At 38.1% G+C, this 20,911-nt stretch overlaps 1 protein-coding gene across 1 annotated transcript in view; it reads right to left on the reverse strand.

Moving 5' to 3' along the window:
• Nucleotides 1-20,911, reverse strand: part of csmd2 (CUB and Sushi multiple domains 2) — a 340,353-nt gene that overhangs the window by 73,301 nt on the left and 246,141 nt on the right. The window contains exons 31-39 of the mRNA XM_028460920.1: nucleotides 20,121-20,315; nucleotides 18,882-18,998; nucleotides 13,489-13,602; nucleotides 7,896-7,991; nucleotides 5,936-6,139; nucleotides 5,263-5,387; nucleotides 2,440-2,536; nucleotides 463-567; nucleotides 230-348 (exon numbers count right to left, since the gene is read on the reverse strand). Of these exons, the coding sequence (XP_028316721.1) occupies nucleotides 230-348; nucleotides 463-567; nucleotides 2,440-2,536; nucleotides 5,263-5,387; nucleotides 5,936-6,139; nucleotides 7,896-7,991; nucleotides 13,489-13,602; nucleotides 18,882-18,998; nucleotides 20,121-20,315 (1,172 nt within the window). The remainder of the gene's footprint in view (nucleotides 1-229; nucleotides 349-462; nucleotides 568-2,439; nucleotides 2,537-5,262; nucleotides 5,388-5,935; nucleotides 6,140-7,895; nucleotides 7,992-13,488; nucleotides 13,603-18,881; nucleotides 18,999-20,120; nucleotides 20,316-20,911) is intronic.

Here is a 20,911-nt window from a genome sequence, read left to right on the forward strand (position 1 = left end):
TGTGTGTGAGAGAAACATCAGTTGTTGAATGAACTACAAAGAACACAGCACAAACTTATATTAGTCTACTTCAAATGATCTTCCGTCTTGCTGTGACGTTTAGCTTCATTATTAAATATAAAATGAGGCCTGTGGTGGTAAACAGTAGGGATAACTGAATAAAGAACAAAAAAAACAATGTACTTTATCAGCGTCAGTCAACCATAAATCATTTTTGAAAGTATATTACCTGTAAAGTATATCCAGGTTCGCAGTGAAAAGACACCACATTATTCATCTGAAGACGTTCCCCAACCTTGATTCCATTCATTGGAACAACAGGCTCAGGGCAGTTAGTCAGAGATACAGCTGGGGTAACAAAAACAAGTTTAGATAGCCAGTAATTGAAGGGGGAGAAACAAAAAAGCTCAATATTTAGTAGTCAACATTTCAAGCAAACACATTCAGATTTTTTTCACTTACTTTTGTACTCAAGCCTGAATCCAGCAGCGGAGACGCTTATATCAGAGAAAAAGTGAAGGTAAAGTTGGTTGGAAGTGCTGTTAAGGAGAGCTGGGACTGTTGTGCCTAGAGGAAAACATTGATAGTCGAGTTTAGCAGTGGTTTCTCCAGGATGGCTTGACAACAACTAACTGAAGGAGCCAGAGGCAAAACCCTGAAAAATGTCCTTTTTTCTTCTTGGCCAGGTGTGTGCTACAGAATTGTATCATTAACATTTTCAGATCTAATAAAAACTGGGACAGTAAGTTAATTTAATAACTAAAAACAAAACTATTTAGCTTTTTATAGGAATATTTATTTGCAGCAAATCTGACATTTACCTCTGGTTTTGTCCCGAGAACAAAAAGTGGTTTCTGCCATGTGCCAGTTTTTTCTGCCAGGCGCCACTTTATTGTGGCATGCGGCACATTGTCCCAAATTGTCCAAGGGTGTCCTACATTGTCCCAGAGTGTCCTTCATTGTCCCAGAGAGTCCCACACTGTCCCCGAGTGTACTACATTCTCCTAAATTTTCCCATATTGTCCCAGAGTGTACTACATTGTCCTAAATTTTCCCATATTGTCCCAGAATGCACTACATTGTACCAAATTTTCCAACATTGTCCCAAATTGCCAAATTGTCCCAGAGTGTCAAACATTGTTCCAGAGAATCCTACATTGTCCCAGAGTGTCCTGCATTGTCCTAAATATTCCCATATTGTCCCAGAGCGTCCCAAATTGTCCTTCATTGTCCAAGAGTGTTCCAAATTGTCAAATTGTCCCAGAGAATCCTACATTGTCCCCAAGTGTCCCAAATTGTCGATGGATTCCTGGGGCCAGTGGAAGGTCGTGTGCTTGGCTTTACTCTCTGTTGAGGACGTCGAGGATATTTACATGATTGGATTCATGGAAGCAGTAATGCTGCTAATTGAAGCTGGCGGCTATCTGATCTATCGTAAAGTCTGTATTACATTGGCAGCTGTTTTGGGAAGGCTGCCAGTCATCTCTGAAGGATGGGGCAGGGCACTGAACTCAGAATATCACAATGAACGAATGCAGAAGTAAGCAAGAGGCTACTTTGGAATGTTTGCATGGAATCAAATCGATCATGGAAAGGATGGAGAGAATGTCCCAGCAAATTGCTGTTTGATCCCCACACTATTGGATTTTACTGTGACCAGGACTCTCAAGGCGACTGAAAAGAATGCTAGCCTGAAACGAAAACAACTCATGATCAACAATTGGCCTCCCCCAACACGCCAACACGCCAGCTCGAGGATGTGTTTCAATTTCACCAGGGATGTTTACAGATCTGACACTCCGTCGTACTTCTCCTCCACCCCCCTCCTATCCCCGATTTCTGAACCAAAACATCTGACTGTATCAGAGGAGAGCAAAGTTTTATTGTGTCTACGCCTTCTCTGGCCCTCCACTCGTCCTCCCTCCCGTCCATCCGTGCCCATGGAAAGTTCTGGAAGAGCGCCCACTGGCTGCTCGACCGCACCCCCTAGTGGCTGGTTACCCTCTTCGCCCAGTCCTCGCCCCCAATACCCCTCCCCAGATCCACCACCCTCCCCCTCCTGCCCGCGTGCTATGGTTTTCGTCAATGTGTATTTTTCCTTCCTGTGTGTTTTTTTTTGTATGCCGAGAGGTTTTTTCCTGGTCTTGTACTTTACTCTCCTTTAGGGAATACAGTTCAAAATCTGCTTTTCCCCTCATCTCTCCTTTTGTTATCTTTCCCATTTTTCATCTAAATTCGGGGCACCTCCAATGCCCTTGGCGACCCACATTTCTCCCATTCTTGTCTCCAATGTTATTTGTGACTGTTTTTCCATGTTTTCTTTAGACGAGTTGATACTGAAATGTTTGGACAACACTTTGTGGTGTTTACCTGTGAGAAGCGCTCTATAAATAAAGTTTACTTACGTACTATATAAATGCATTTTTTTATATACAGTACCTGAGAAGCTCCCGAGCATGGTGTCGGTGTTGTCGCCACCATCGAACACCTCCAGTGAGTCCCAGTTCTGCTCCGTGACAAAGCTGATTACCTGGATCTGAGAGAGAGCAGAGAAAAGGACCAGCAGACAAAACCAGTTATTGAAAAGTGAGGAAATAAAAGCACTGGTTTACCAAGACCAGCAAAAGACATTTCTACTGAATAGTAATAAAAACAATGCATTTCCTGAATAAAAACCAAATGAGGATGCATGTGCCGCAATGCTGCATGAAGGAATGCAGAAGAATACATTTTGAAAATCATTGAAATAGGATCAAAGTAGTAGAAAAAAGCAAAGAAAGTTGAAATAAGGTGGAAAAAAAGCTGTGCACTGTTTAAATGGGTTGAAATAGCTGGGAAAAATATAAATTACTGGTAGGCCCTGAAAAGTTCATGTGTTGAAATACCTTAAGCAAATCTAAATTAGGTTGTAAAAGCTCAAAAAGTTGGAAAAAAAAATCTGAAAGAAGTTGGAATCAGTTAAAAGGTAAACACAGGTTTTGAAAAGTTCCAATTAACAGCAGATCCAGTAGAAAACCAATTATTAACAACATAATAACTAAAAACAAAGCAGAAATGCCAGTGGCACACCCGATATGAAAGTCAGAACATGTCACTCAAGCTGTAACCATGGCAACTGCTTTTACCAGGAGGGTGAAAGCTCAACAAAAAATAAACAAATAAATATATAAAATCTCAAATGTGGCACCAAATTGTAAGAGCTTCTGAAAAAAACAATGTCTGAATCCTGACGATGTGTTTAATTTATTCAACATAATTCGGACGAGGGGGAAGACAGAAAAAAAAAGTTGAACATTTTAATGATTTGAGAAGCAACCTGAGGAGTCTGCCATTCATTTGACCCTACAAATTCGTAGTTTTTGTTGCATTTGAAGCTAGGCAGTAAAAGGAAGTATTGTGAGCGATTAGATAGAAATACCTACTACTTTTATAAAAGTTGTGACTGCGTGAAATATTTTGGAAGTTATGACAATTTGATCCTCATTAATAATTACACTTGCAGTACCAATATGTACTCATATGTAAGTAAGAAAAATTTATTTCTATGCCCTTGATTTATATTTTTCTCTTTGCCCTCGCCATGTCTCCTTGCTCTCTCCTTTGCCTCTGATGGTTATAGAACGGATGTGAGCCAATTAGGAAGGCCGTAGGCTGTGGTGCACTGCGACTCCCAGGGAGACGGAGCAGATTGATCTTTCATTAGTTCACCTACTATAACTGTGCCAACAAAGCACCCAACTCCTTGCAGATGTCTTCAAGTTGATGACAACCATAATAAATGTGTGTCCAGTAAAGGGGAGAACACAGATTGACATAATTTGCATTTTGGTCACGCTGGAAAAATCCACTGCAGAAAGAGAACTAACTGTTTAATTGGGTAGTTTTTAAAAAAAAAGAAAAGATTTTACTCCTGAAAAAAAAAGCCTTTGTGGCCAGTGTGTGCATTAAAGTGTGCCTGTGGGCTAACTTGTGGATTTGACCTGCAAGGACAGTTGGTGGAGTTTTGGGAGCATGTGGCTAAGGGACGGCACTGAAGTCATTAAACACAGTGATGGTGGTTTAGGCTTAAAAACATCCAGCTAGAAACATTGACCGCGACCTTGCCAATGTTCCACACGATACATAGAACTCTAAAATGACTGTTTGACCTTATACATTCTTGTTTTTTTCCAAAAAGTTCACTTAGATACGGTTGCCCTGAGTGAAGTTGACATACTGTAATACTGCATGTCGTTGAAAATGAGTTCTACAGACTATGGCACCACAATAAGATTTAATAATTCATTGATAACATAGTTACTTTATTCAAGTATGTCATCAAGATGTAGAAGTTAAAATACATACATAAATAAATGAACAGCCTAAAGGAATGACACCTGTTTTTTTTTTTTTGTTTTTTTTAATGGAACTCAAGACTTTTGAAACTATTATAATTAAAAAGAACATCCTAGATAACTATACCAAGATAGGTTTGAAAAGCTCTTATTTATCTTGGCATTAACACACATCAACAGGGCCACATAGCCACATGACCTAACAGTAATTCTATATCTGTTAAGTGGAAGTTCTTTTGGTCGTATTTGAGATTTTAAAGCTGCAGTATGTAGAATTGTGAGACTCAATCGCATCTTGTGCTATTGGGGAGTTTTCTGATGTTTTAGACAGAGACTCTGACATGAATGTACGTGTCACTTTGTAGTTACTTCCCTGAGCAGCAATCCCAACTGACCCACACCACTCCGGATCTAGACTGCAGAATGAATTGCATCGGTTCTCTCCACTTTGGACTAAAAGCAACTAAAAGTTCCGCCAGAGTATGTTTGAGCCTTTAGACTGTTGCTTCACCGCGTCAGTCTTCCTTTTTTTGCTTGCTTTGCCGTGTAACCGTTGTGCCGAACGCTACGATCGAGACGTCTCCTGCTGGAGTGCTCGCCATTGTACTTTAATACAGAGGATGTAGACGCGCATCAACTTAAGTCGGGCAGCCAATAGTAACAAAAGAGCTAATGGAGCATTCTGTTTGAAAAAAAAGATCTCTGATTGGCTGAAAAGTCGTGTCACGCTCCTGGATTTCTAAAGCTCAAATCAAGAGTCAAGATCAGAACCCTCACAATTACAATATGCTCAAAGGTGATTATAGATTTTTGACCAAATTAAGTAAAAAAAAAAAAAACTTACATATTGCAGCTTTAACAATGTGAAGGATAATGTAGACTTTAAGAAAACATAAAAATGGACAGAGGGGGAGGGGGTTAAACTTACCTGGATTCCTGATCCTTCAGGAACAGTGATCTTCCACACACAGTTGAGGCTGTTGAGATAAGGCTCAGGGAAGCCAGGTGATAAAATGGTGCCAGTTCGATGGGTCAGATTACCTCCACAAGGAACTAGAGACAAAGGTCAAGAAATTAAATCATTAGTGATGTAAAGATTATTCTTTTCACACAGAAATTACAGAAAATAACTTCTGTTTGTTTATGAAATGCATCTCAATGATTAGAATGATCACTGGAATGGAAAAGGAATGTGATCCACCCTGCATTGACATTACACACAAACAACAAACACTATGTGACAGGGCTTCTACAGTCTTCAGGCAGCGTCTTTCACATCTGGCAGCATCTGCTTCGCCTGTGTTTTCTCTGTGTATACACACACACACGTTGATCACTGCGTACGCGTGCCTACGTCTGTGTGTGTGTTTATGTTTGTTGATATGTGTGAGACCTTCAGCAGCTGTGGCCACCTGCGTGTTGCATGAGTGGATATCACCGAATAAATACAGGCAATAGCTGACGGCCCGCATATGTGTCAAAGCAAGACTTTGATTCTTAAGGCATCAAGTGCAAAAAATATGGAATAAAATGCTTTACAGAAATCAAGCGTGCAAGTCTAAGCGTCTCTACTGTTGCTGATTCCAGTGTTTGTGTCTCACCTATACAGCTGGGTGTGGAGCTGTTCCATTGTGCCAGGGCATTGGGAACAGTTAGACACTCCACTGCAGGCGTTCCTTCCAGCACGTAACCTGGGCTGCACTCAAAACGGACCACCGCACCAACAGCAAAGTTGTTCCCCATACGTCGGCCGTTCCGGGGCTCAGGGACTGAGCTGCACTGGGTGGCACTGGTCCGTGGCACAGCTGTACACACACAGGAAAAAGATCCCCTAGCTTACTTTGAGACACTACAATCAAACATACAGTAATTGTATAATACCAACAATTAAATTGGTGGTTTTATGAAGTGTTCAAACAAATGAGCCAACGAAGACATACAGTAATTACTCAGCCAGCAGACATACTGTACCAATACTGGTTCAATAATAAGGCGAGGAGTAATATTATTTAGCTACTACCTCAGGTTGTCTACTTTAAACATTAGTTAACTGAAACTGGACTAAAACTTATTTCACCAGTCTTCAGAAAAACAAAAACAGAACAAACACTCTATTGTCTAATTCTACAACTGAAAGGGTGTAGGTTGAAGCAAAGCGTATACATACTGTACCTACCCCATCATAACAAAACAATGTTCTCTATATCACTGGTTCTCAAACGTTTTTGGCTCAAGTACCCCCGTTGTCTTATTTCTGAATCCAAGAAGCCCCTTTTGTCCATCTACAATATTTTGCTTGTGATAATTCACATTTTAAACAATCTCATTTTGTAAATAAGTGAAAAGAAACAGTATGTAGTGCAGTGGTTCCCAACCTTTTTTGGATCGCAACCCCATTTTGATGTCAAAAAATTTCTGGCGACCCCAAAGACATTTTTTTTTCATGTTTGAGCTCAGATATTATTATTTTATTTTTACTGTATTTTGGTTGAACTACATTTATATTTCACAAAGTGAAAGAATAGAAATACAGTTATGTAAGAGTCCTGTGTAAAAGTTGTGCGTTGATTAAATAAAAATAAAATAAAATAGTAAAAAGGAATTATAAAAGGTTTCAAAAAGCTATTTACATTTTTTTTTTAGAAATTTCAGGCAACCCCACTTAAACTCCAGACGACCCCACATGGGGTCCTGACCCCAAGGTTGAAAAACACTGATTCAGTGCCTCCTGAATAGGTTTATTTATAGTTTTGATCATTTCCAGACACTTTATTTGTTAATTTTCCACTCTCTCTCTCTCTCTAGTACCCTCTGTAGTGCCATCACGTACCCCTAGGGGTACACGTACCCCCGTTTGAGAAACCTGCTCTAGATATTATCACACACAAAAAAATTACTTAAGATGACTATTTTTTACAGTATACATTTAATATATATTATTATATGTTTTATGTACACAGTTTATACATGCACATCAAATATACATACACATGAATGTACATGACATGCACACAATATTAATATTATACCATTTCATATCTTCCACAGATTTAATCAATTTAGTGTGGCAAAAATATTAATTATTAAAAACATTTTAGTATGTTTATTAAGTATTAACATATTTTATACCATGATATACAGTACATATGATATATTATTGCTCAGAGGTAAAATTGTTGCTCTTCTTATACTTACTAATGATACTGTATATTAAAACTAAAGAAATCATTCAGATAAGTAAAATAAAACTAATGAAAAATTAAAATATTTATTAAGAGACTGAAACTAACTGGGGAAAATGGAGCAACATCTATAAACACAGTTCAGTTCAAAACTTTGCAAGATCATAATGCAAGTCATGTATTATAGAAGGAAGCAAGGTCTGTATAAACACACTAAATCCTAAGGAAACTAGGCTGATTTTTTTTTTTAGGTCTATGAAGTTGTCCGTGTGTGTGTGTGTGTGTGTGTGTGTGTGTGTGTGTGTGTGTGTGTGTGTGTGTGTGTGTGTGTGTGTGTGTGTGTGTGTGTGTGTGTGTGTTTCACACATTTCACACTCACCTTGGTAAACCAGATGAAATCCTCTGGAGCTGGATTGGCCTTTGGAGCTAAAGCGGATCAGGATTTGGTTGGAGGTTGCAAGAGGTAACGACTCGCCTGTGATGTACACAGTTAAAAAAAAAAAAAAAAAAAAAAAAGAACGTTAAATAGTTGCACATGCAATTTGTAACATTTTTTAGCAAAGTTCTGCCTCTGGTCTATTTCTGTGTAGGTACAAACAGATGTTCCTGTGTACAGAACTGCAGTCTAATCACCTGCACTGTTGACAAAAATACATTTCCTCTCTGATGTGAACATCTGGGACTATTTTAAGGATTCATTCCTTGTCCACCATGAAAAAAAAAAAAAAAAAGTGTAAGTGCTGCGACTGAGTGAAATAGGACGTGGAGCATGTTTGTGGAGATGGATATATTTAGAAGTGCTGTCCATGTGCTGCAATGCAGACAAAGTAGGAAAAAAAATAGTGAGCAACTGCTTTGACTGAAATCTGGTGCTTGAGTCTGGAGTCGTGTGCGTTCACAGCGATGCTAATGCAAAGGGTGAATAACAGGCTTACAAGGCTTAGCAACAACTAGGACGTAGACATATGCATTTCAAATATTTGGATCCCTTAATCTCACTCAGGTCAGGTATTTATTGCTAATACTAGTGCGTTCTTAAACTAACTCCAATCCAATATTTTCATATCAAACACTGAGTTTGATCAATCCTCGCTGTTATCTTTGTTTTACCAAATGGTGACACAAGGTTTTATTGCTTTTTCAACAAGTGCATCTCCTCGAAGCTACATTTAGGAATTTTTTTTGCAGGTATGATTTCCACAATAAGTTCTCGTTAATTAAAATCAGGGCTGCAAAGCCATTTATTTATTCATCCATTGTTTATTTCTTCAACATACAAAGCAAAGATGGAGACAATAACATATACCATACACTGGTAGGTCACTACAACGGATATTTACAAATTCTACACAACGTACTGGTGAGTTTGTTTGTGTGTGAGTGTGGTAAGAGGGAAGATATAGAGCAAAAACATAATAATAATAATAATAATAATAATAATAATAATAATAATAATAATAATAATAATAATAATAGTGATCTACTATTAAAGCCAAAAGAAAAAAAAGATGAAAATACATATTTAATAATACAGAGTTTCCTAAATGGGGTACATGTACCCCTAGGGGTATGCAAAGGCACTACACGGGCTACGTTAAAGAGTAAAAGTTAAAAATTAACAAATTAAAGCATTAAAAAATATGGGGATTTAAAATATGTATTTGTAGTTAAAAATAAAAATCATAATGTAGAAAATGATGATTAAAATATGAACTGAATATACAAAGGTCAGCCTTGGCAGATGAGCGGAAATTATTAAAACTGTCAAAATAAATCTATTCAGGAGGAACTAAATACTATTTCATTCCACTTGTTTTTAAATTGATTTATTTTTTTTTCAAATATGTGTTATCACTTACTGTATTTATTCCATTATTATGCTCTATATATTTTTCACAGTATTTTGAGCAAAATGTTGTAGTCAGACACATGGGTACCTAAGCAAAAAGCGTTTGAGAACCACTGTAATAATGAAGACATAAATAAAGATAAAAGGAAATGTATAATAATGATAATGAAAAACAGAGAAAATAAGGAAGAGAAAGAAAAAAAAAAAATAATTTAAACCCTGGTGTTAGGATTCTGATAAGCTGATCCTGACGGTTTTATTATCTATATATATATATATATATATATATATATATATATATATATATATATATATATTGTATACACAGTAGTTTTCCCCAAACTTTTAAGTATTTCACAGCGTTAATTGTGCCTATGTAATTGGTTTGCAAAATTTTTTTTGAAAGACAGCTGACAAAGAAAGCTGCCAGGATCCTTGTGTAATCAAACCAGGGACAACCCTCATCATATATCCACTATAGTGAAACATTTGTCGACTGACACGGAACATGATAGAAAATGTGAGCACCTTTGTCGTTTTCTCAGTGTGCGTCTGACTGCCGCTCTGCAGTGAGTCTCATTACTCTGTGTCTGCTTGCTGTCACACTGGAGTGGGAGGCAGACGTGCCTAACGCCAGAGGCAACATCTCCGTGTGTGTGTGTGTGTGTGTGTGTATTCTACTGTAAGGATTTCCACCACCTTTAAATACAGCACCAGAACATGTAGTCATTGAGACGGTTTCTTAATTACGATTTGAGCATCAATGTAGTGTCTCCGAGGCATGCTGGGTAATACATTATGGAAATGGATCTTCTTTTGTGCTGTCATGGTTAAAGGGCTTCTGGATTTCTGGTGTTCATTCACAATCGATCAAACACGTGTCAGTTTGTAACTTGTCAACCATTTAAACACCATCCAGCTATAAACAGCTTTGCCCTTTAAATGATCTTGTCGGTTGGTTTATATGAATCGTTGTTTTTTTTGGTTTTGGTTTCACTGGCATTTGCTGATACATTGATTTGGATTCAGCAACGACATGGACTTGTGTAGAAGATTAATGAACCAGCTGTTAAATGACGAAGTTCAACAGGTTTAGACCTAAATGAGTTCACCTTGAGGGTCATATATGTAATTAGTTTTATTAATGCACAGGTGTGTGGAAAGTGCTGGAAGCCAATATCTTCCCAAACAATTTGGAGGCACTACCCATGGTTCTCAAACCTACTTCACAGACTATTGTTACAGGGATCTAACGTTATAATAGTTGAAGGTATGACAAACCAAATACACAAAACAGATGCCAATAACAATTTAATTGAGCTCTAAGTTGAAATACTGTACAGTCCATAACTAATAATAGGAGCGTTTATAATAAATTAAGAGAAAAACTGAGATGCTTAAAGATCAAATATAACAAGGATGATACAGTAGCACAAATAGCTACTGTATACTGTATCAACAATGGCCATTTAACAATTTTATAGCAGAAGGTTGTTAATATATGTGCTGTCAACCCTGCTATTATCATTGGGGTCAATTTTACCCCATTCAATGTTTATAATTCAAAAATGAATAGTTGACAATATTTTTGCTTCACATTGGCAGCCCTTTATCCAAATAATTTGCCATTGTGCTCTATGTGTATTGAAATCAGCACACACTCTCTCTCAATGAGGTTTTGGAACAGCTCTTTCACAGTGAAAGTGATGCAGAGGAGAATATGTCTGATACAGAGGATTGTGTTGAGGAGGACCCTGATATTTCATCCAAAGTAGTAAAAAAAATGTTTATAAGAGGAAGAAGGATTGGGGGGGTGGGGGTGGGGGGGTGTCACCAACATCAATTAATATGGTTAATTATGTAAGAGTGATGAATGTGCACCCCAAATTCGAAAAGATTTGGATGAAAAATTTTCACGATAACTTTAAAACTGAAAGTTTGACCTGATAGTGGCTCTGCAAGAAAAGTCAACCAAAAGGGTTCATACTCTTGCAATTAAGAAAATTTTGATTAAAACTATTCAATATAAGTTAATTCTAGTTGGCCTAATGGTGGCGCTAGAGAACAGGTCAAGGTTTCATTATCAAGGGGTTATTTATGGATACAACAAATAAACGAAGAGCCTGACAAAAAAACCTTGTCCACAATTTTTATATTTTTTTTCCGGAAGCAAATATCCCTGGGGTCAAATTGACCCCAAGGGTAAAATATGTTAACATTTGAGGATAATAGGAGGGTTTAAGCGCCACAGTTTAACACATCATGTTTGGGTTTTTTTGTTTTTGTCTTATTGAAGTCTGAAGATGTCAAGTACCGTTATCCACTCAGAATGAGCAGAAACCCTTGCCATCCAGGTGAATTCATCCACTATCAGGAAAACTTTCAAAGTTCAAACCTAAACTTTATTGCACCTGTGTGTTATCAAAAAAAAACATGTAAATATATGATGATCCACCGCCGATTTTCAGCTGGTTCTCTGAAATGTTTGGAACAACCTTCAAAGAAAAGTTCCTTCAAAAAGCTGTTTGGAAGAACGAGTTCTATTTTGAGCAGAAAAGTTTGGCATTTTCTTGCTATTCTGCCAAGAAATAACATGTTCAAGAAGTTGCTTCGTGACCATGTTACAATCCTCATGCATTCTAGGATTTGCGTAATTTTCCGGGACTTCCATAAAGGTAGTTTCCTGTAGAGCTTTGTGGATTGTGCCAGGTCCAGGCTCATGTTGCACTAGTTGAGTGGCTGTGCAGGTTTGAAAGTTTGTTTTCACTCGCCAAAGTGTTTGAGCTCTGCTCTGTCATGCGTGGTTAGATTACTCTGTGAACCTGCTGCCAGGAGTCCAAAGATAATATGATGTCTTATTTATTGAGCTGTAAACTGAATTTTCTCAGGCTGGCCTGGACACAAACCAAAGTAATCATTTTGCTTTTGTCAAGCCACAGGTCTACAGCCAGTAAAAATGGGAAGGTGCCCTAACTCACAAACACCTTTTCTCTCAGTCCACTCCATAAAAGCTACAAGTCCACTACTGATGGATGACGTCTTCTATTAGCCATCTATCAAGCAGTACATCAACCTTTGGCAATGAAGACATCAACAGAACAGAAGTTCTAAACTTGCCAATTAGCTCTGTTTTATCCTTGTAAGATGTTAAACGAACATGTACTGTATTATCTTTTTGTAGTCTACTCACTACGAAATTTCAAAGCGAGGGGAACTTATTTCTTACGCAATGCATTTCAAGGTGCTTTACATAATTATTATTGTAAAATGACTGTCCCCATTCACTTATTAACAAACACCTAAACTACGTACAAACACTAGTAGGGCCGTATAAAATCTGTTTATTTTTTTTTCCAAATTCTGTTTGTTTTTCCTAACTTCCGTGTTTTCCACGTGAATTTTTTTAAATTCTGTTTTTTTTTTTAACAAATATTTATCATTTCTTAAAGAAAGTATTAGTTTTTAACTCTTGTGAGTAAACAAAATGAACACTAATAAATAAAAAACTTCATAATTAAACAAAAATGTATGTAAAAAATAAAGTAAGATACAATTAAAAGGTAGATGTAAGTTGTAGTGACATGGATTATTCTGACTGCTCCTTTTTAATATAAAAATGGATGAGAAAAGCATTAATGTCACCCAATTTCCTCTCAGGGATCAATGATTTACTGAAACTGAGCAGGTTTAATGATTAAGTTTTGGTCATCTTCGTTTAAATTAACCTAATTTAAATTATTCTATCTTCTGTAACTCTGATGAGATGTTGTTCAAATGTAACATTCTAAGAACGTAATACCGGAAGTTCCCACTGAAATGATTGTACTTGAGGTAGCTTGCTGACTGTGAATGTGTACCTACAAAAGTTAACCAGGCACAACAGTTCCAACACTGAGCAGGGGAAGATGATTAAAGCTGATCGTGTTCTCACGGAAGCAATAGTTATATACATATATATATATAAGAATCAAATGGGTGGCAGGTGTTTTCGAAAATAGTTTTTGTAAAAAGAGGTACTTAATATTTTTTTTTTTTTTTCTAAAAAATGCATTGAATAGTATGATTCAGGAAATAGTGTGTTACTGTCACAAGTTGAATATGGCATTTAGCAGACGTTAAATACCTGTGTGAGCTCCAGATAATGAGCTCAGGACACGGGAGTGGTGAGTAGCTCCGTCATAAACCTCCACCACGTCATTCAAAGCCGTCTGGAAAAAGGCAAACTGACTGAAGACAACTGAAGAAAAAAAAAAAAAAAAAAAAGAGTGAAAATTAGTCAAATTAGCAAAATGTATTCCAAATGACTGAAACAGGCAGTGTAAAATTATCTTCCAAATGAATATCATCAACATCAATTTCAAACAATAGATCCAATTTTAAGCAGAGTGGAAAATACCACCAATTATGACAATACAACTAAAAGCTGACAGTGATCAGCCATCCTGTCTGGGTTTGATGGCCTGTCAGTAGATGAAAGTCTTTGCAGCGACGAACAATCTGTCGTACAATGTGCAGCCAAAGCTTTCATATGGCGCTTTCATCCTTTCAAACCATCCTCTCTACTGCTATTGCCTCAACATATTGGGCTCTTTCACATTTAATCAAAGTCTGATCTTCTTGGAAAAATATGAAGTTAAGGGAAAGGGGTGGAAAAGAAAGTGATATATGACAAGTGCTTTAAAATGGATTCACATTGCTCAGCATGACCCACAGGGGAGGACTGGCAATCTGGCATACGGGGCATCGATCCGAAGTGGGCCTACGTTTTTTTTTGTTTTGTTTTTTGACGAGCGAGTGGAGGCACATATGGTAACAGGTGGCCAAAAATGGCAAAAACGTGGAAAGAAAAGGGTGAAAAGTGACTAAAATTGGACAAAAGCGGTCAAGGGTAGTGAAAAAAGGGCAAATAAAAAGTAGGTATGTCATAGAAAAGGGCAAAATGTTGGAAAAAAAGGCAAAAAATGTAGGGAAAAAGGACACACGTGGGATTTATTGGGCAAAAGCAAAAGCTTATTTTGATGAAAAGTGGCCAAAACAATTAAAAAAGGGCAAAAATTGGATGAAAGTGTAGAAAAAAATAAACTTTGTACAAATGGACAAAAAATAGGAAAAAAGGATATTTATTGGCATCGGTAGTTTAAGTCTGAAAAAAGTTTTTTAAAGGGGCAAAAGTGGGACAAAGGAAGTTGCAAAATGGCCAAAAGAAAAAAGTAAAAAGGGGTAAAAGTTTTCCCCTTTTAACGTTTTCTGGAGGAATAATAATTAAAATTAAGGCATAAAGAGCCACATGTTGAGAATCACTGACTTAACAGCTTCTACATGGTGTCTGCTACCAGGCCCCTCGCTTTTGGAATCAGCCCCCAGTTTTAGTACTGCTGCTACCCTCTCCACCTTTAAGGCTAAACTCAAAACCTACCTATGTGCTGTATAACGTATAATAGCATTAACTTAACTGCCAGAGCGGACATGGGCTCGTCTGTGAACGGTCGCATTTACAGACCTTGGAGTCGCTGTTAGCTAACCAATAAACGGAAATAGATTGGTCACCTTTATAATAAATGCTGACTAGGCCACTAGGAGTGAGGCCCAAGGCCAAGGCAGGCTGACGTGATAATAATGTATCACGTTTTTCTGCAGTCAGTGCCTTCTCCTCGCCCTTTTCTCTCTGCTCTGTTTCAAGTGTCTTGAAGCTGGAGATGGCAGTTCTTCATCAATGGTCCACTAACCCCAACCAGTCAAAGCAGATGGCTGCCACCTCTGAATCTAGTTCTACTGGAGATTTCTGCTTGTTAAAATGTATTTATTTCTTCCCACTGTCACTAAATGCTTGTTCGTGTGGATTTTGTTGGGTTTTTTCCTCATTATTATGAATTGTATAGTTTGATAGCGCTATGAGATGACCTTTGTTGTAACCTGCATTATTGATTAATTGATTGAATGAATGTAGTGGGCTAGTCTGGACATAAAATCCCAGGGCTGAATTTTGGTACCAGTCCACCCTTGATGACAGCATTTGCAGAGTCACTTTGTCTTCAATTTCCATCTTTTTATGTCCTCCATTGGCATTGAGAACAAGAGAGGGAAAGTGGGGGTGCTCCTATCTTGTACTCTGACAGAGGAAAAAAGCCTTTTGCGATTAGCTGGTGCATCAGGCTAATAGGAGGCGGTTAGAATGGAGGCGGGCTGTTGTGGCTTTGCACAGGAAAGTGTGTTGCCTTGGGCCTTGCTGGCTCATTCCAGGAAAATGGTAATGTGGAGTTTAATTATTTCAATTTCCTCTTTGCTTTGAGTCTTTTGAGTGACATACACTGCTAACAGGGTCTAAGGAGGATTTGTGCAGTGCCATTTATGAAAAGCACATCAGCCTCTTGATGGGTGTAATGACCTCGACATTCACAAAGACTAGGGTAAGGTACCCTAAAGCTAGGCACAATGCGTTTTCGGTGTAATTGAACAATGATAAGGCTGGTGTTTTTCCCTGGAGAGACACAAAGCTGATAAATCCTAAAAAGAGCTTGTGGGGAAGGGAAAATGAAGCCGCAGATGAAAGGAGACGCAAACGAATCATCAGAAAAAGAAACTACAGAGGAGAAGCTAAATGAGGCACTTTTGCTTGTTAATTCCTGAACCCTGTCACATTTTTACATTATGTTTTGCTCTCTGAATAATGCACATCTCAGGCAGTATCAGCACTTATCTGCAAACAGTGACCTTTTAGAGGCAAATGCAAAAAACAAGTCAAAACTCTTCGAACTTTGCCAGACACTAATTAGTTTCCAGTGTGAGTGCGTTTCTGGGAGAAATAATTCAAATTACAGTGCAAAATATAGGGAATAACATGCTTCACCAAAGTCGTGCGACACTATGTTGAATTATTAAGTGTTAAGAAGACAATCAATCAGAGTGATTTTACAATCTTTGATCTGCAGCTTCAAAAGACAGCCATTATTGGAACTTTCACCCTTTTTCTTACCAATTTACTAGAACACATTAACGACTAAACCATGTTTCATTGTCAGATTGCAAAAATTTTAAAGTGTTACTGGATGGACATGCCATTCTTCCTTTTATTTGTTTTACCCCCAAAGAAAACTACATAAAAACACAGTTTTCTCCTTTTTGTCATCAAGTGCAAGTTGCAACATAAAAAAAATAATAATCCTATACAATAGTCTCTCACTATAACACGCTTTACCTTTCGCGGCCTCGATGTTTCGCACATTTTTTTTACAGTGCAATTTTGCATGCATTGTTTTACAGCGTATGAATGTGCATTGTGTTCTGATTGGCTAAGGGAGAACCCGTGCATTGTGTTCTGCGTCCTGATTGGCTAAGGGAGAACCCGTGCATTGTGTTCTGCGTCCTGATTGGCTAAGGGAGAGCCCGTGCATTGTTTTCTGCATCCTGATTGGCTAAGGGACTGTAGACCATTGTCAATCAATCTCCTCCATGCTGTGTCTCCTATACTATACAGTATATAATACGTTCGGCATCAATGTCTGATCCATACCTGTCAAGTATCCTGTTTTGGCCGGGAAAATCCTGTATTTTACCCCTCTTTCCCACCATCTTCCCGTATTAGTATTTTCCCGTAAATATCCCGTATTTTAATGTAATAAATAAAAGATGCCTTACTAAACTGAATGCCATCACTAGCCTCGCGAGAACTGCCACCTAAAATGGTCTGCCTTGGTGGCAGTTCTTGCGAGATTAGTAACTGAGATTTTAACGTCTACCACACATACACTGCTTTAAAAAGTGTTAAAGGATGTAAAGTCTGTAATAAATGTGTCTAATAAGTCATTAGTGAATACCAGAGAACCACATGAGTGAGCATGAGAATTTAAAATAAAATATATAATGAAAATAAAATGTTAATGTCTAACTTAAAGACAAGAAATGTGAAGTTAACAGTAAATATGCAATGTGTTGACTTGTATATAAACTGTAAATATATTAAATAAACACATGTGCTTCATATACACATTTATGTTTTTATTTAGGCTGTTTTATAATTTAGGACTTAGGCCTGAGTGATATATCAAGATTCAAGATGTATCGAGTTTCCTATTAAAACTATAATATTTCATATATATGTATATATTATAGCTTATTATGTATTAAAATACTAGCTTTAGGAGTCGCTGGTTTTACTCCTCAGAACAACATGTAAGGCTCAGTTAGATGGATTTCTGAGTGCACATATTGTGCAGCTGTTTGTTAATAAATGTGCGTGTGTAGCATTTTGCATCAGCAAATTCAACCCATATTTGTCTTTCTGGTCAGACTTTATTTGATAAAATGATCTAGATTTATATCATATATCACCATTATGAGAAAATATATTGAGATATGAGTTTTGGTCCATATCACCCCGTCCTAGTAGGAATATTCACAGCATTTCAATGTTAATAAAGGGCAACCTACCAGATTCTAATCACATAATTGTATTTAGTAAGTGGTTGACAAGTGGGTATTTTAAATTTCTTTTATACCTATCTTAAAATATAAAGGATACTGGAGCTTGGTTGGGCGCGTGGGACGGCTCGTAGTAAGCGCCAGAAAATTTCCCTTATTTTCAAATCCAAAACTTGACAGGTATGGTCTGATCGCAAGCAGTGCTGTATTTTTGCAAGTTTTCTCCCCGACAAAACCCACAATGTCGACGAAACGTTCTGCACCGACAAAGGCACCTGCGGTCGCACCCAGAAGACAGAGGAAGATGCTAACCATCCCTCAAAAAGTTGGACTTCTAGACAAGCTGAAGGAAGCTAAAAGTTACGCGGTTGTAGGGCGCCATTACGGAATAAATAAATCTTCGATTCATTACATAAAGAAGGAGGAAAATAACAGCAGCAATAGGATTTAACAAGGATGCAAAAAGGGTTGTAACCGTCTGCAACAAGACCATCGTAAGGATGGAGGCTGCTTTAGCTTTGAGTGTTTTTAAACGAGAGAAATGTGAGAAAATGTTAATGCCTGTCTGAGAAAAGTGTATTAAATGTGTGGTGAGGGGTATTACAGCCTTAAAACATGCATACTGCAATAATTGTAAAAAATAAAGCGGACTACTTCGTGGATTTTGCCTATTGCGGGTTATTTTTAGAACGTAACCCCCGCGACAAACGAGGGACTACTATATTCGTTTTCTGCCTTGACAAATGCCCATGTGAGAAAAAAAAGTTCAGTTTTATTAATTTTCGTTTGTTTAGAAGCTAAACAGCCTTAAAAATTGATTTAAAACTCAGAGCATCGTGACCATTAAAGTATAATTAGATCTTAATGAGTCGGAAATAATCATCGACGGTCAAATATTTACAATTATGTGCTAGCGGCACAGCAAAAACAATGAGACACCGTTCAAACCAATTATGATCCAGATTTGTTATGTGTACAGATGAAGGATTTGATCTATTTCTGCACAAATTCAACCCAACGGTTCTTGGAACAAAATGCTGACGGCTTCGCTTTAGTGGTTATATTTGATTAGATGACGGGTGATGGATGACCTCTTACCGTAATCATTGGGTACGAGCACAGAGTACAAGCAGGTCCGTGCACTGCTGTAGTTTCCAGGGTAACCTGGAGACAAAACCACCCCCTCCAAACCAGAGTATTGGCCACCACATGGAGCTGTAAAGACAGACCCAGATGAAATATGACAAAGAAAAAAAATCAAAGGAACAAGGAGTGAAACATTTTGGGGGAATTTCCACAGAGACTTTATTAAATAAAATAACTGTCATATTTAAAAATATACATATGCATCCATTCAATAATAACTGAAAACTTAACATATCAACAAGTGTTGCAAAATTCCTGGAATTTTCAAATTTGGAAACTTTCCATGGGAATAAAGGGAACATTTTCAAAATTGAAAGATTGGTCCTTATAGTACCATTTGTTCAACTTTTTATAAAAGCATCAAATTTGGTAAACATGTTGACTTAAGTATTCTAAAGAATTCTGGATAAAGACTTGGCCATGGCCACCTTTGGCGGCCATTTTTAAACCATTGTATTAGAGGAAAAAAATGTCATTTTTATGAAAAAAGAGAAACGCCTTTTCAAGGTCAATTTATGATTGTACACTTTCCCCTATATCGACCACCAATACAACAAGAAAAAAAAGAGCATAAAACCCTTTTCGCTAACATAGGATGGCGTCCGTGTTGGAAAATGGCCGCCAAAAGTGACCGAGGCAAAATCTCGAAGGGGTCCCTTTCCAAAAACGTTCAGAATACACAACTCTACATGTGTACCAATATTGGTGCTTTTATGCAAATTTTGACAATTTATCTGAAATATTAGTCTATGCTGCTGCTGATTGTGTATGCATGCATGCTTCGCTTATGGATAAAAGTTGCATTAAAGCCACTCTTTCAACAGTAGGGAAGCATTCCTAGCTTTCAAGAAACACATGTATAGCGTGCATCAGGGGTCACCAATACGGTGTCCACGGGCCCCAGGTAGCCAAAATAAACCAAGCCTGCTCTTACAGTTCTAACCAGTTAACGTCATCTAAAATCTGATTTACAAGTATTGAGAGAATATCAGCAAACTGTTTTGCCGGTCTCTTCAAACTTGAATAAAAAAAACAAAAACAAAAACAACCATCCTTCCATAAATACCCGTAAGATATGATTCCATGATAGAGCTTCATAATCACATTTGCGTGTTTACACGAGGTAGATCTATGGGCTCTGGTGTGGTTCGTGCACCTAACAAACAGCTCCAGATGTCAGTGTTTAGTTACCAATGCACAAGGGTTTGGGTTTGTTCCAGCTCGGCTTGCCGTCTCCTCCCATGATGCACGTGAGTGTTGGGTCTCCCTCTAGCGTGTATCCACTGCCGCAGTGGTAGGTGACAGTGGAGCCCAGCTTGAGTTCGGTGCCCACTCGCGTCCCATTGTGCACCGAGCCAGGCTCAAAGCAGGACTCCCTGGGGTTCTCTGTGGAGAGAGGTAAGACGGCGAGAAATCAGCGGCAGAAAGCACCAACGTCATAGTGTAGTAAATAAAACGGTTTTGCATTGAGCTTATTCTGCTACAAGAATATGGAGGTGTTTCCTTTACAAGTGGATTCCTAACACTCTTCCTTTATCATATATTTCTCACTGACTGCCAGGTTTGGTTCCAGCCCCTGACAGTGCAGAGCCTCTCATCTGTGGCTGCTGGGGTATGTATGGCTGTGAAGAGATGGACAGGGAGCTGATTGAGAGTGGCATGGCTCTGGCCCAAGGACTGCTGACTGCACACAAGCGCCTCTCAAACCACATTTCGCCTGTGCAGTCAACTAGAGAAGACAATGCCCATATGCAAGCTTTCTTTCTCCAGCACACACGCGCGTGTGCACAGTAGGGCCCTTGCTAAAGCCCACACACAAGTTTTCTGCATCCAACTCCATATCAATCACCTCTCTCCAGAGGTCGGAAGACAGATGTCTCGCTAAATTTTACCATCGCACTGTTCGTAAATGGAAAAAAAAAAATGTGGACGTGAAAAGACGCCTGACAATTTGGTGCACATTACTCTTTCAGAGCTAGAAT

The sequence above is a fragment of the Gouania willdenowi genome, chromosome 11 (assembly GCF_900634775.1).
Source record: "Gouania willdenowi chromosome 11, fGouWil2.1, whole genome shotgun sequence".
Taxonomy (NCBI): domain Eukaryota; kingdom Metazoa; phylum Chordata; class Actinopteri; order Blenniiformes; family Gobiesocidae; genus Gouania; species Gouania willdenowi.